The sequence below is a fragment of the Sceloporus undulatus genome, chromosome 4 (assembly GCF_019175285.1).
Source record: "Sceloporus undulatus isolate JIND9_A2432 ecotype Alabama chromosome 4, SceUnd_v1.1, whole genome shotgun sequence".
NCBI classification, from domain to species: domain Eukaryota; kingdom Metazoa; phylum Chordata; class Lepidosauria; order Squamata; family Phrynosomatidae; genus Sceloporus; species Sceloporus undulatus.
Window position 1 is genome coordinate 101,723,394 of NC_056525.1, and position 15,429 is coordinate 101,738,822.

The 15,429-nt window shown below is 43.4% G+C and overlaps 2 protein-coding genes across 4 annotated transcripts in view; both read right to left on the minus strand.

Annotated features, from left to right (window-relative positions):
* The window catches only part of SYDE2 (synapse defective Rho GTPase homolog 2), a 54,079-nt gene extending 42,626 nt beyond the window's left edge, over positions 1-11,453 (minus strand). For 2 of the 3 annotated variants that reach the window (XR_006103427.1, XM_042462189.1), the window contains exons 1-2: positions 10,301-11,453; positions 1,127-1,825 (exon numbers count right to left, since the gene is read on the minus strand). Coding sequence is in view for 2 of the 3 variants with exons in the window: in XM_042462189.1 (XP_042318123.1) it covers positions 1,127-1,825; positions 10,301-11,333 (1,732 nt within the window). In the remaining variant the exon portion in view is untranslated. The remainder of the gene's footprint in view (positions 1-1,126; positions 1,826-10,300) is intronic. The other variant, XM_042462188.1, reaches the window with a different exon arrangement.
* Positions 1-15,429, minus strand: part of DDAH1 (dimethylarginine dimethylaminohydrolase 1) — a 336,716-nt gene that overhangs the window by 158,688 nt on the left and 162,599 nt on the right. The window lies entirely within an intron of this gene.

Sequence of the window (15,429 nt, forward strand, 5' to 3'; positions counted from 1 at the left end):
TGGGGTCTTCTTGTCAAGATTTGTTCAAAGGAGGTTTGCCACTGCTTTCCTGTAAGACTGAGGGAATGTGACTTGTTGAAGGTCACCCAGTGGGTTTCCAAGGCTGAGCAGGAATTTGACCCATGGGCTCCCAAAGTCTTAGCCCAGCTTTGGTCCGTGGGGAAGCCGCAGCCTCCAGACTGCGGGACTTCCCCGTGGACCAAAAAGAACCTGCAAAAAGTGGGTTCTTCTTGTGGTGCCATTATGACACCACAGTGTACCAATGGCGCACTCGCGACGTCACAATGGAGCCGCGACGTGCAGATGCTAGGCGTCCATCACATAATGATGGTGGTGCCCATCTATACAGGGCACCGCCATTTTGACGCCCTTGTCACGTGCGTCTAGAAGTGCCGCCCCTTGCATATGACAAGGGTGCCCTATCGCGCCCATCTGGACCAGGCCATTCAAACCACTATAGCATACTGGCTCTCTAGAAACTAACTTTACCTTGCTAACTGGTTGGTTTCCTGTAATATCACCAAGAAAACTCCCTTTCTATATTCAGAGCAGGCTTTAAAAACTATGTTTTAATAATTTCTTATCTCGGTAGGTGAATAGATAAATTTGTACTTCCCAATGCAATACACACATCAAGAAATCAGACAAGCAACCAACCTGAAGAAGGGAACTGATTACAATTCACAGATGAATGATGTCTCATTTGCTAAACATTCAACTCATACTCCTATGTTCCCCCAGTTCTGATTATTGTCCTCTTACAATGCAATCATATAATTGTCAACTTGGAAGTAAGCTTTATTGAGCTTAATGTGGTTTAGTCCTAAGTAAGTGGATACAGCGTTGTAGCTTCATGCAATAACATCATTTCCAGTTTTCAGGCTGTAAGCACCTTTGCTTATAGAGCATGAGCCAATTCATATGTTATAGATAACTGCATATATGAATGTGCTGCTGCCACATATAACCAATCACACGTAATGGCATGGAAACTGACCTTAAGAGGAACCTGAACATGTAGGGAAACTAAGAACACTAAGAACAAAGCTAGTACCCCACCAGGCAGGAATGAACAATGTAACATATATAAATATTACTGTAAGTCATACATTTAAACTCCTCTTACCTCCCAAAGTAACTTTTAATGTAGGGCAATCATCTGTGACAAACCCAGTCAGAATACTGCATGTGGGCTTTGGCTTGTGTACTTGCAAAAGTTCCATGGAATGCACACAATCTACTTGACTAACGTCCCTCCCAGCAGAGGATGAGAAGTGTGGAAGGTGTTCATTATGTCCTGCCACTTTAACCAGACAGTTCCCAGAGGACAACTTGTAATGAACTACTTGAGAGTCTGAACGATCAACATTTCCACCTAGGAAACAAGCAAAATCAGGCTCATCATCTTCAGGGATAGGATTGTACCATATTTCTCCTTCATCATCTGCATCATTATCTTCGCTGGAATCCAAAGCAGGGTTTTGCAATGTCAAAGGGCTCGTCCCATTCTCAGCAGCACAAAGAGAACTGACACTTCTCTTAGGGCTTTCATGCCCTAGCAGTTTCTTGGAAAAAGTCTGCGACATCTTCGGCTCAAGCAAAGGACTTGGAAATTTCAGTGCATGGGGACTTTCTCCTGACATTTTCTTATAAGCATTTCCTTTTTCCAAATTAGATACCCTTGGAGAACTTTGACGTAACCAGTTCCGCTTCTTGGACACGGTGATGCTAGCAAACCGGGGCCTGCATTCAGTGCCTTCAGTGGCTTTAAAGGTCTTAAGTTCTCTTCTGCTCACAGAAGGTATGTAAACATTTTCTATCAAATCTGTTAAGGGAGAAGGGATTGAGAGCATTAGAGTATTATTCCAGATTTCAAGTATGCCATCACCACAATCTACTTTACACACAGTTCCCTACAAAACCTGTTAGACTTTAACTTTCAAGATCTATGTGAAACTGAGAGAAAAACCTCCTCTGCAAATATAGTATAATAATATATAACCCCCTGCCAAGAAAATTCTGTGATAGGGTTGTCATAAATTAAAAATGACTTGGAGGTACACAACAACAATAAAAACTAAATGTGACACATTTTCTGAGCAATCATAACAGACAAGTGAAAATAAATTTTGAAAAAAATTCAGACAAACTTAGGCTCATTTGCTTGGACCATTGGGTTTATGCTTTTAAAAAAATTGGGTAAGTATGCAGCAGATATTTTTCAGTTCTTGTGACACATCAGAGTTAATTTGAAGAAACCTTAATGTGTGGTATACCAAGCAGGTGTGTGCACAGTCTGCATCTCAAACCTTACTACTGTGGTCAGAACCTGGAAAAGTTATGCTTTGGGACTCCAAATCCCAGAGCTGCTTGTAGCTTATGCTGGCTATGGGACTCTGAGAGTTGATATCATATCTATCTATATATCCATCCATCTATCTTTTCCAAGGTTTGGTTATGAGACATCACCTGCAGCCCACCAAAACAAAGGCATCCTGCAAAGGTACAGCCCACAGCTAGATTCCACTTAGATTTCCTTTCTTGCAGTTCCACAAAGGTCTGGTACTACATCTCTCATGATGGGCCATCACACATGGCTAGTGGGTTGGATTCTGCTTCTTTGCTCACAAATGCTGTATGCAAGATAAATGAGTTTTAGCCAATTTGCAGATTCATATTTTCCTCCTTTTCCTCTCATTTCCCAAAGGATGAACTGAACATAATAAGTTGGATCCAGACTCAGTCATGATTTAACTTCTGTTCAAATAGTCTATTTAGTATGGTTATTCACAATCTAACCCTACAGCTGAGATCTGGTCTAGCAGATGAGTAGCATAAGATTTTAGAGGTGTAGCTATGCCATAATAATACTGCATCATACACAACCCAATCATACAACACATGGCAATGCCTTAACTTTGTCCCACTGTGCAGTGATGCTGATACCAGTTAGTCAGAGCTAAACAACTTCCTTGAAAATGCAACTGCTTGCATAATGACATTTACACTAGTAAAAATCACCAATAGTGTTCCAGACAATAACTGTAAGGATTGGTAAAGCTATTTGACAGACACATGGCTCTTGTAGAATCAGATAATACAGCACAAGTCATGTTTTTTTAAAGACAGTATATAAGTTGTGTTAATAATTAAAGAATTGTAGAAAGTGTTTATGAAGGCTGTACTTTTATTAAGCCAATATACCTAAACACTACAATATCCATGGAAATGTTTTTAAAGCTGCAATTCTAATCATATTTAGAAATAGGGAGGGGAGTTCAAACTGGCCTTCAAATGGAACTCACTGGAATTTACTCCCAAGTAAACAGTGACAGGATCAAGCTGCAGATATCTCCTCCCAATACTACACATGTTTACTCAGAGGTCCAACTGACTGCAGTGGAACATATGCCAAGTGTGCATAGCCCAATACCAAGGCTGTTTACTTAGAAGAAAGTTTCACTGAATCTAATAGAGCTTACAAGGTGTATTACCATAAGGCTGCAGCCTGAGTTTCACAGAAGGCCAATTCAGATCAGATTTGAAGACCCCTAACTAAAGAAAAGCAAAGAAGAGGACACATCAGAAGCCCATAAGACCTGAACCAACACTTCATGACTTCACACTGTGTTTCAAACACGTTTATGGAATGTACTGAGTTACCACTGAAGTATCTGTGTACACAGTACAGTTTAGCAGAGTATTTAAGTGTGCTTTTGTGCCACTTCAAGCTTTCAAGTTGTTGCAACTGAACATGCAGAATGGAGGGTTTTTTTAAAGGTGTGTGTGTGTGTGAGAGAGAGAGAGAGAGAGAGAGAGAACGAACTGAAAGGATCTACTGTTTCATACACACACAAGGTAAAGTCTTGATCAAAACAGCACTCAAGAGAAAAGTCAAGAGTTGTTTGATTTTGACAACATACAACATATGTGGAGGCTGTATTATGCAGCAGTATGTGTGTGGACAGATTGTTAAAAAGCAAACCAAAACCACTTCTCCCAAATTTGTCCTGGACCCCAGACAGATGCAACTGATCACTAAAAATGTATATGTTTTTATTGAAACAAATAACTAACAGAACTGAAAAATGTAAGAAGAGCAAATGTTATTTTTGATCGTATTAACCTAAGAGTATGTGTGTGTGTGTGTGTGTGTGTGTGTGTGTGTTATCTAGTTCAGCATACAGGCATTTCATGGATGCAGTTTCACCAGGACAGACCCCAGGGACATGGGTAAAGGTAAAAGGCTGAATATTTTGACAGCTAAATCCTCAAATCTGACCAGATGCACTGACAGCAGCAAAATCTTGACATAATTACAAACAATACGTTTGAACTTGTACTACATTCCAAGTACACAGACACTGCAAAAATGGAATCTGTCCCCTCCCGAAGAAACCACACTTTGCTGACATTTCTTGATAAATGTGCATTTATGATACAGTGGTAGTTATCATTACCAACCAAGAGACAAGATTCTTGACTGGTATAGCTTTCATCCTTCTCTATGCAAAACTTGTTAAGGACAAAGAACTTACATTTTTGGACAATAACACCCAGAATTACCCATCCAGCAGCCACATGCTGACCTGGGAATTCTGGGAGGTGCAGTCCAAAAATGTCTCCCCTTCTAGTTCTGTTCTTATTTACTAATCTGCCATGTCTAATAAGCTGACAACTTCTAGGCAAAGCTGCTAAAAATTTACAGTGACTAAAGCTAGCAGTGAATCCTGTCCAGCCCATTAGATTTAACCCATCCTAATGCTTTTGATTTGTTTTTAATTTGTACTGCTTTCATTTATTTTTTATTTTTATTTTATTTTATTTTTTGCTGCCATAAGTCTCTATATTGGAAGAAAGCCTATAAATAAAATGTGGACTGAAAGATTGCCACTTAACTTGTTTTAAACCATATGCAATTATTCCTCATGTATACCTACATCTCTGGGTGTGATTATATCAGTAGTCTCTCAATAAGTAAAAAACGTATCAGGTCGGACAATACACAAGTTATACAGTATATATTAAAAAAAACCACAAATCTCTTTCCTTCAAAAAGAACAAGGAATATGTCTCATTTTTCTTGTGGTAAATTGTCTGTAGTTATTATGAGGTGCACAGGAGCAACCTTGCCTAATACTGTATACATGTCTTGCAATTTAAAGTACAGTATATCCAATAGCAGAACTCTAGTTCTTCCCTAGCTGCGCTTTCAAATCCTAGTCTTCTCATTCTGATTAAAGACTGAGTCAAGGTATGGAAAATATTTTTCAATGTCTTCATCACCTACTTTAAAATTAGGTAAATCACCTGTGGTCATTATTTTTGTTTTCTTAATGTACAACTGTAAACCTACTTTCGCACTTTCTTCCTTGACTTTCTTCAGTAATCATTCCAAGTCTTTGCTATTTTCTGCTAGCAGTATGGTGTCGGCTGCTTATCTAAGTTGATGTTCCTTCCTCCAACTTTCACACCTCCTTCTTTAGAGTCCAGTTCTGGTTTACGTATGATATATTCAGTACACAAGTTAAACAGTGTTATGGCTCCTGATTTTACCTGTTTATCTTAGGATTCTGCTTCTGCCAGACCTTCTTGAACACATGCAAGGCTCAGAACAAGTGTTAAAAACCATCCTTAACCGAAACCTCCACAAGCACCCTTTATTACCTAAGCTTCAGTTTTAAGCTACTAAAACTAAGGATCTGCAGTACACTAAAGAAATATTCATTGGGAAATTAGCTGTTTTAATTTCAATTTACGAATGAAGAGCACTTGAGAAAAATGTCATTATACTATTGTCTCTCTAAGGAACAAATCAACAGAACAGTTGTGACCAGCCAATCAAATTTAGGTTCAGGATCGACAGGAATTTTTGTAATGGAGTATGTGTTCCCTTTTGGTTAGCTTAATAAACATATATCCCTAATAGGGATAACAGAAGTTACATCCAGTCTGTTTAACCTTATTTATGCCTCCACACCATACTAATAAAGACAGTGGCCTGGCTCCCCAATGCAATATGATTATGATTATTATTGTTAAAGCAAGCATATATATTCATTGTTTTAAATAAAAAATTGTTCATTGTATTTTATATTTCACATACTCTCTGTATATCAACCCACACTTTGGAAACCAGTCTATTTCTTTTACTGTAACTGCTCAAGCCTGTACAATTAACAGATACTTTATAATTATATGCATTTTAACTTTCGTATGCCTGTAAAACAATACACAGACTGTATAAAACAATACACAAAACCAATACTTAGAATGTTTTTGCTAATTATATTTTTCTGAAGGAGTGTTATGCAATAAACCTGGGGAGATTTAGAGCAATGAAACTTTAAACCAGGCATAATCCTAAAACAGGACTTAAAACAAAATGGGGAGGGGAAAGCCACCCTTGAAGAGCATTATCCACTGCAGCTATTTTAGCATGCATTTAGGCAGAAAAGTTAAAACATGAAAGAAAAACTAGCAGAAAGTAACTGCTTCTTATGGTTAATAGGAGACCACACACTGTTAAGAGGGCAAGAAAAGGAGTATTTGAATTTCCTTAACTTTGAGGTGGTTCATAAATTATTAAAAGCACAAACACCTGCTATGCAAGCTGGATTTTTGCATGAACAGTGTAATACTGGAAGAATGCAGAATCACACGGCAACTTTGTTTAAGCACTGGATTTTCAAGCAAAATCTAGGAGGGATATTGATACTGCTGTAACTATTGTTGTTGTGTATGTTCAAGTCACTGAGTTTGCCTTTGCCTTTGCCTTCCTCTGAGGCTGAGAGAATGTGGTTTGCCCTGTGGGTTTTCATGGCTGAGCAGGGATTCAAACCTTGGTCTCCAGAGTCATGGTCCAATACTCAAACCACTAAAAAGGGGGAATTCTGACAGGTACATCTGTTGAAATGCCCCATGCACAGGCAAACATGGTTGCCTCCTTTCACATCTGGACATGTTAGAAAAATCCAAAAACATTCACAGCTTCACCTAGTGCTGTCAGTGGAACAACGTAATGGAAACAACTCTAAACACATGCATTTGTGGGACATTATTTTCAAGTTAATTTACAGTACAATCTTATATTTCCTATTTCAGAGGAAATTCTTGCTACCCCAATGGTATTTACTTCCATTTAGGTAGGTACAGATTGTTGCTTTAGTTAAGAAGGTATGGTGCCATGAGAAACATATTTGTGCTTACAGGATAGAGTAGGAATAACAGTTAACAGCAGCTACTCACAAATCTTCCTACAGGAAACAGAAAATGTTTCTTCTTGCATTTTAGAAACTTGTCCCTGATGAAGTTAGCAAAACTTTCAGTCCTTTGGAAAGCAGATTTCAAACACATATTTAATTTGCAAAACTACCCACAGCTATGTCTACTTCTCTGAAAAAACAACAACACAAAAGCACAAAAGCAACCTGATGAAGCCAAAGCACTACCACAATCCTGTGGGTTTATATGAACTATTCCAGACAAAAGCTGCTTGAGAAAATGAAAAAGCCTAAGACGCCATGATATAAACACGCTCAAAGTTCACCATTATCTTTTTAATTGCATAATCATATGCATGCTTAACTGGAAGCCCCAGTGAACATACCACAAGGCAAACATGAATAGGATTTCACGATATGGATGGCTCTAGGTTCACTCTCCCTATCTGAATAGCCAGACATGAGGATAGTGATCTCTAAGGCACCTCAAGATTGATCCACAAAGAACTTCAAACTTCACATTTTGCTCCTTCAAGAGGATCCTCCGTCCAATTCTACTCTAATGAGTAAACCTATCTTCACAATCAAGCCGAAGTTAAGTCCTGCTGATTACAGGGCATTGATAAATACATGCTGAAATGTCCATAAAAATGTTTACCTTAGGCTGCCTTTTGCTCCTTAATCTCTACGAAGCAGAAGGCAGTGACTGGAATATCAAGCAGGAACTGTGACTATATCCAGGCTTGTTTATTTTTGGCGGATAGGTCTGAACTTTTTAATTACTAGCATCTTTTATTACCTCTTCACACCATTTTGTCTGGGGGACTACATAATATAACATTTTATTCTGCTCTGTGTCAGACCCTTTGGATACATACTGTGGGCTTTTCCAGTAAAAGAGCCATTTGGACAGAAAACAAGTACACATATCCTGCTTGCATTTTTTTACATTCAGTTTATACCTACATCTTTCTGCACATAGTACATGACATTTTGCAGCAATTTTGGGCTGCAAAGAGAAACAAATACAGAGACTGGGGGACTGGGAAGGTGATTTCACATGTGGGCACTTGAATAAGTGAGTTATTAACTCTATCTAGCAGCACACAGAAAATTAATATATAAAGGGAAGTATTTTCTGGAAGTAAGTGACTATGTTGATTGGGCAACCTTACTTGGAATAGCTCACGCTTTATGGCTCAGAAACCAGGTACATGAATTGCTTGACCAGGTACAGTACATGAATACTCTGTTATTTCCCAGCCCACACATATTTTCTTTTTGAGGAGCCCCACTCAATTTGTACTCTGCATAAACCAGAGAGAGGCTGTTTCCATGGTCACTTCCAGTCTTCAAACTACCCTTTTATTCCCATGCTGTTATCATTCAGTTGCAATGATCACTCTACACAGATTCTAATGGACAAATGATTCAAACAATCAGTGTATTTCAAAATGGAGACAAATGGGGAGGAAATGGTTCAAAATTAAGGACAACTCCTGGTATGAGGTGAGGGCTGGATGGATCTACTCATCTGAAGCAGACCCACTGCAGTGAGTGAGGCCTGTCATCACAATAAAGCCCCACTGACTGCAATGGGTATGCTCTAAGAATGACAAAGTCTGGATCCAACTGTATATTTGCAACACAGAAAGTGCTGCTGAACACCAGTGTTCATTATTTGGAAGAGGGTGAGGAGTACAGAAATGTGTGGGAGGCAAATTACTTAAATCTGGCCAGTTTGTACCCTGGAGAGGGAGATATCCCAATAGTAACTTGACTGATACTCTTGGTAACCCAATACAGCCTTGCTTTATTCTGAATCTAGCATGAGGATCATTCATGTTTTTCTTCCCTCCTGAAAATCTGGCACAGCACTTGCAAATTAGGATTTGGCATGGAAACTACAAACTCCCTGTTCTCTTACTCACTCACTTTCATATACCTTTTATGTTAAACTTACTGGTTTTATACAGCACTAATATTCAACTGGATTTAGGTGTCACTGTCACAAATAATGTTGCTTCAACTTAGAAAGTGAGGTTGGCTTGTCCCGCGCACCAAGGGTGGGCAGACACTGTAGAAGTCGTGTAGTTTGACACCACTTTAACTATTTCTACAGTGTAAATGCACCCCTACTGAAGAGGAAACATATCCAAGGGTAGCCGTGTTTACCATATAGCAAAGTACAATAACAGCCAAAGTCTGTAGTGATACCTTTATTGGGCCAAACAAAATGCATAAAATATATGTCACCATAAAACTTTTAAAGCTAAAAACAAACTGATGATGTTTGTCCCAGGAGCTTGTGGCCTCAGAAAGGACTGAGTCATCCTGGCTCTCATAGGAAGCACCTTTTTGTTTTGCTACTGGAATTTAAATCTGATGGGCTTTAAAATAGTTTCCTAGTAAACATGGCCAGAAGAAGGAGTAGCAGCCTGCACATGTATCCCTCCATAGTCAGAGCATCCCCACCGACATCTTCACAAAGTTCAGGCCTAGGACTAACATCACTAATGCCTTTACTCTCCTGCCTGATGGAGAAGGAGCCACTTCAAGAAGTTTTCCAACTTTGGAGAGTCTGTGATGTATACAAAGGTATCACCGTTGTGTGGATTTTGGGTGTTATTGTGTCCTACAGAAGAGTCCATCCACGAAAGGAGAGTAAGCAGCAACTGGAAAGACAGCAATCAAGGAAAGCAAGGGGCAAGGAAGTTGAGAGGCAGCCTGGCGCAGTGGTCTGAGCGCTGGACTGGGACACTGGCAGAGCAGGGTTCGAATCCTGGCCCAATAGGTGACCTGGGGAAAGCACATACTCTCAGCCTCAGAAGGTGCTAAAAGCATAAACCCTCTGAAGCAGACTGCTTAAAAACAACCATGAAAGATTTGCCTTCAGGTAGCTATCGATGCAATAATAGTGTTGTTATGGGGAATCTGGATGTGATGTTGTCCTACCGAAGGGTTCCTCCACGGTGCAGAGGGGGGAGTAAAGAGCAACAGGAATGGAAAGTTAAGGACTGTGTGGGGGGGAAAGGCTAATAATAATAATAATAATAGTAATAATAAAGCCTCCTTACCTGTCAGCAAGATTCTTTGGTCTTTGTGTGCCTTGTGGCCTTGTCCTGTGGAGGAGGAGGCCGCAGGAGAAGGGGGCCCTTCTTGGGAGCCCAGAGGGGTGCCAGGGCCCTTCCAGAGGGGACCCTTCGGAGGAGGGGGCGGCGGTGGCGGCGGAGGGGGCGAGGGGTCCCGGGGGCGTCCCTTGAGGGCCAGGGAGAGGAGCCGTCCTTTGTACATCCACTTCTGCAGCTTCCTGACCGTCAGGGCGGCGGGGGGCTTGTAGGCCTCTTTGGGGAGCAGCGACGGAGGAGGAGGCGGAGGCGGCGATGGCGATGGCGAGGGGGCTGTGGGCAGAGGGGCGCCCTCCCTGCTCCCGACACTCGCCTCCTCTCTGGCCGCCGTCGGGGGAGGCAGCCTGGCCCCGAGGCTCCCGCAGCGCCTCCTGCTGGCCCTCGGGGGCTGGGGTCCTGGCGAGGAGGAGGAGGAGGAGGAGGAGGAGGAGGCCCCGGGGAGGCTTCCCAGGCTCCGGCTGAGGCCCTTCCTCCGGGGGCAGCAGGGGAAGGAAGGGTCCCCGGGGGCGATGCCGAGGAGGGGGCTCTCCTCCCGAGGGGCGCTGGCGGGGGGCAGGTCGTGCATGGCGCGGAGGAGGAGGCAGTAGGCCTCTTGCAGCTGGATCCGGAGCCGCGCCTGGTCGCCGGCGCTGATGCTGGAGCTGCTGCTGGCGCTGCTGCTTCCGACGGCGGCGGCCCTCTGCCTGGCTCCGCAGCCCCATCCTCCGCCGCCGAGGAGCAGGCGCTGGTTGTCGTAGTAGTCCCCGTCCTCCTCCTCCTCCTCCTGGTCCTCCTCCTGCCCGTCCTCCTGCTGCTGGCTCCCCGGGGAGAAAGGGGGCGCCCTCTCGGTGGAGGAAGGCTGCCGGGGCCCCTCTTGCCCCCTCTTCCCCGCCGTGGCCCCGTGGCTGCCTGGGGCCTTCCCCCGGCGGAGCAGGCGCCCGTCCCCTTCCGCCCCTCGCCGCCCGCGCAGCCTGGAGAGGGTCCTGCGCAGGGGGTCGGCCATGGGGCGGCTAGGGCCTCCCTCCCGAGGAAGAAGGGCCCACCAGCAGCATCCGCATCCTGCTCATCTCAGGAGGACGACGGAGGCTCCGTCTCCCTCCCCCGCCGCCCCTCTCCTCCTCCTCCTCCTCCTCCTCCTGGAGGCATACTTGGCATAGCTGCTCGGCGGCGGCGGCGGAGGGGGAGAGGGCGGACTCCACTGCGCATGCGCCGCCCGCAGCAGACGCTGGGCCTCGGTCGGGGGGGAAGCAAAGCCCAGCAGCAGCCCTCGACGCCTCAGGGCCACAAGGGACTGGGAGTCTAGGGGCAGCCTCCTCCTCCTCCAGGACGGAGAGACCACGACGGCGCCTCCCTCGGCAGCGTTAACCCCTGCTTCCTCCCCGTCATTCGCCTTCCTTTTGGACCCCAGCTGGGGGGGGGAGGGTTGCCTCAGAGCAAGGCTGAGAGAGTGTGACTTCGGGAGCCCGGATTCGAACCCTGAACTCTCCCAGAGCCTCCCTCGTCCTCCTCCAGGGAGACTCTAAATATAATCAGGGCACAGAGAGAGAGAGACCGTGCAGCACCTTTCAGGCTCACTGAAAGGAAGACGTTGGCAGCAGGAGCTTTTGGAGACAGAGGATGGAAGCAGACTTAAGCCTACTACGAAAACTCAGGCTGCCAGTTTCTTTCAGTGAGTCTCAAAGGACCTACGGATTCTACAGACTAACACGGCAATACCTTTGAATTCATATATATATGTATGTATGTATGTATGGCCCAATATGGCCACCCCAGGCAGAGGGTGGCCATATTGGGGAACCCCCCTCCGAAGAATTCAATGCATCTGAGGAAGTGGACCTCAGTCTACGAAAGTTGCTGCTGCTGCCAACTTCTTTAGTCGGTCTCAAAGGTGATGCAGGACCACTCCCCCGGAAGAAACTTCCCAAGAAAACCCTATAACAGGGTCGCCGTAAGTGAAGTAACAAAATGACTTGGAGGCACTCAGCAACAACCTTAGGCTGCAATGTATCCAGCATGGCGTAGTGGTTTAAGCACTGGGCTATGACTCTGGAGACCAGGGTTCAATTCTCCACTCAGCCATGAAACCCATTGGGTGACCTTGGGCAAGTCACATCCTCTCAGCCTCAGAGGACAGCAGTGGCAAACCTTAGAGCAAATCAAGCCATTTGCAAACTTTCTAGTCTTTTAGAGAAGGTCAGTCTAGTGTTCAATAATATGACAGTGTTTTACACTGATATGTAGTTCTGCCATATTTTCTATCCCCAAAAGTACCCATTGGTGCAATATGTTTTTAAACTCATTAGAGACATAATACATCTGCAAGTGCACTTATGAAATGAGTTGTTGTTTGTGTTTTGGACCCACCTTATTCCAGGCAGACCTGCAATGCTTGTTTGCAGCAACACTGGAAAGGGCATCCATATCTTCAACCTCCACAGTCTTGCACAAGCTATTGGGAAAGTTAGTACAAAAGGTTTGTACTTGTCTTTAGTACAATCTTGGAAAAGTCACCATACTGGCTCAGGGATTCTGGCAACTGCTGTTTGAAAAAGTAACTTTTTCTAGTCTGTTGGTACAATCCAGCAAAAAAGCTAGATGCCTTCCTATCACAGATCATGGGGAATATGGGAGTCATACCCTGACATAGAAGCCACTCCACCTTTCTAGTTAAAATATAGCCATCCTGTTCTTAAGGACTACTGCACTGCTGTTGTGATATTCCACACAGGGCACTTGTAGACCCCCAGAGAGCCAGTGTGCTGTAGTGGTTTGAGTGTTGGGCTGCGACTCAGGAAATTAGGGTTCAATTCCCCACTCAAGAATAAAACCCACTGGGTGACCTAAGACAACTCACCCTCACTCAGCCTTAGAGGATGGCAATGGCATAGAATCACAGAGTTGGAAGAGACCACAAGGGCATCCAGCCCAATCCCCTGCCATGCAGGAAATCACAATCAAAGCACCCCCAACAGAAAGCCATACAGCCTCTGTTTAAAGCCCTCCAAAGAAGGAGACTTTATCAAACTCCAAGGGAGTATCTCCGCTGTTGAACAGCTCTTACTGTCAGGAAGTTCCTCCTAATATTTAGGTGGAATCTAAATTTTCCTGTCGCTTGCATCCATTGTTCAGGGTCCTGTTTTCTGAAGCAGCAGAAAACACGTTTGCTCCATCCTTCAAATACTTAAACAGGGCTATCATATGATCTCTTAACTGTCTCTTCTCCAGGCTAAACATATCCAGCTTCCTAAGTCTTTCCTCATAAGGCATGGTTTTCAGACCTTCACCATTTTGATGGCCCTCCTTTGGACATGCTGTCACTTGTCCAATCCTTTTTGAATTGTGTTTCCCAGGTGAGGCCTGACCAAAGCAGAATAGAGTGACACTTACTTCCCTTGCTCTAGACACTATACTGTACTCCCCCCTCTGAAGAAACGTGCCAAGAAAACCCTGATAGGTTCACCTTAGGGTTGCCATAAGTCAAAACAACTTGAAGGCACACAACAACAAAACTTTAGATACCCACTTTCTTCTAAGGATAGGGTGTTCTCACATTTCAAAATGGCAAAGAGAAAGCAGAGGCCCTGGGAGCTGGCCAACACAGAGACCTGGTGGTGGTGTTAGTAGTAGCTGCCATGATCACTTCCACAAGTTTCCCTTTGGGACTGGTTTACCATCTGGAAGACAGGAAGAGCTTTCTGGGCCAGCTGCTGTCTCCTGACCATGACAAGTTTAAATAAGGACACTGCACTGTCACACTGTGTCACAGGGCACTGGGATCCTCTAGCCAAGTGGAAATTGCAAGATAAGGTCAGAGACAGCTCTGCAGTTTGCCTATGAACTGGAAAAGTCAATGAATTACAGTTTTCTGCTCAGCCTCCAAAGTTGTGAAACTCCTACAGTGAAGCAGCTGTTCTTATCACCATAGCAGTTATGAAATAAGAGATGTTTGTATGGGGTCCCCCCATTTCTTATTTGTGAGGGAGTGACAAAGTTGACAGCATTTGATAAAATTAGAAGGACTATTTGCAAGAAGGAATTTTTATGATTATTGATTATAATTGATTATTGATAAAACTGAGTTTATAACAGTTTGGAGGTTAGCTCCATAACAAAGTAAGGAAACAACTGTATTTTTTAAAAAATGATTCCTTCCTTCCTTCTTTCTTCTGTTGCATACATTCCCTAAATCCATAAAGCGTGAAAGATAAATAAAAATGCTGTTAAATACATAGCTTAAAACTAATTAAAGCTGATTAAATGAAAATATTTTGTAATGTATTGTCAGTGTTTCATAAGGTTATTGTCTGTCTCTGATAACGTATATTTCAACCAACTTTTCTGAAAAACAAAAGTATCTGGGGATGGGGAAGTTGCAAAGAATCCCCCCTTTCTTCTTCCTCTTATTTGCTTTTGTGTGAGGATATGAAGGGAGAAGACAAACAAGGGGACAGCTGGCCTCATATAACAGCAAATGTAGCATGGAATTGGTCACAAAGTGGTTTTTGAGGAAGAGCCTTTTGAGTAAGCTTCACAAGTTGATCTTAAAAACTCTGGCACTAACACACAGCTTCATCTTGGGAGCTCACTTGATTGAGGACAACTTTGAAATGGGGATGCCAGATGTCCCTTGTTTAAAATGGGTTGCTTTTATCTAAGCCCTCCACAGAACTCCTTGCAGCAGGATGATTTATCATCAGCTGGTGGAAACTTTTAATGTAATCCAGTGTCAGCAACATGGTGAATGATGCCAGAAGACCACCTTGTGTCACCATGGGTCAGTCATTCACTCAGTGTTCATTTTCAAGGCTGACAAACAACCATGGCTATCGCATCTTAGCCCTCAATATTTTTATGGCAAAATGACAGCTTGAATGTGTACCCAAGGATAAAATTACAGAATTAGAATAACCTCTTGGTTTGGTTTGTTAGTACTCCGTATTTTCCTCAGATGTGGTCATTTGCTACTCTGCTCCAAAAGAGAGCACATTTTCAAAGGCCCGTGTTATTAAGTGAATATGAAATTTAACAAATAGTCCAGAAAATACTTTCCTTCATTAGGACTGAGTTTTCGTCTTAGTTCTTACATTCAGCAATTGAAG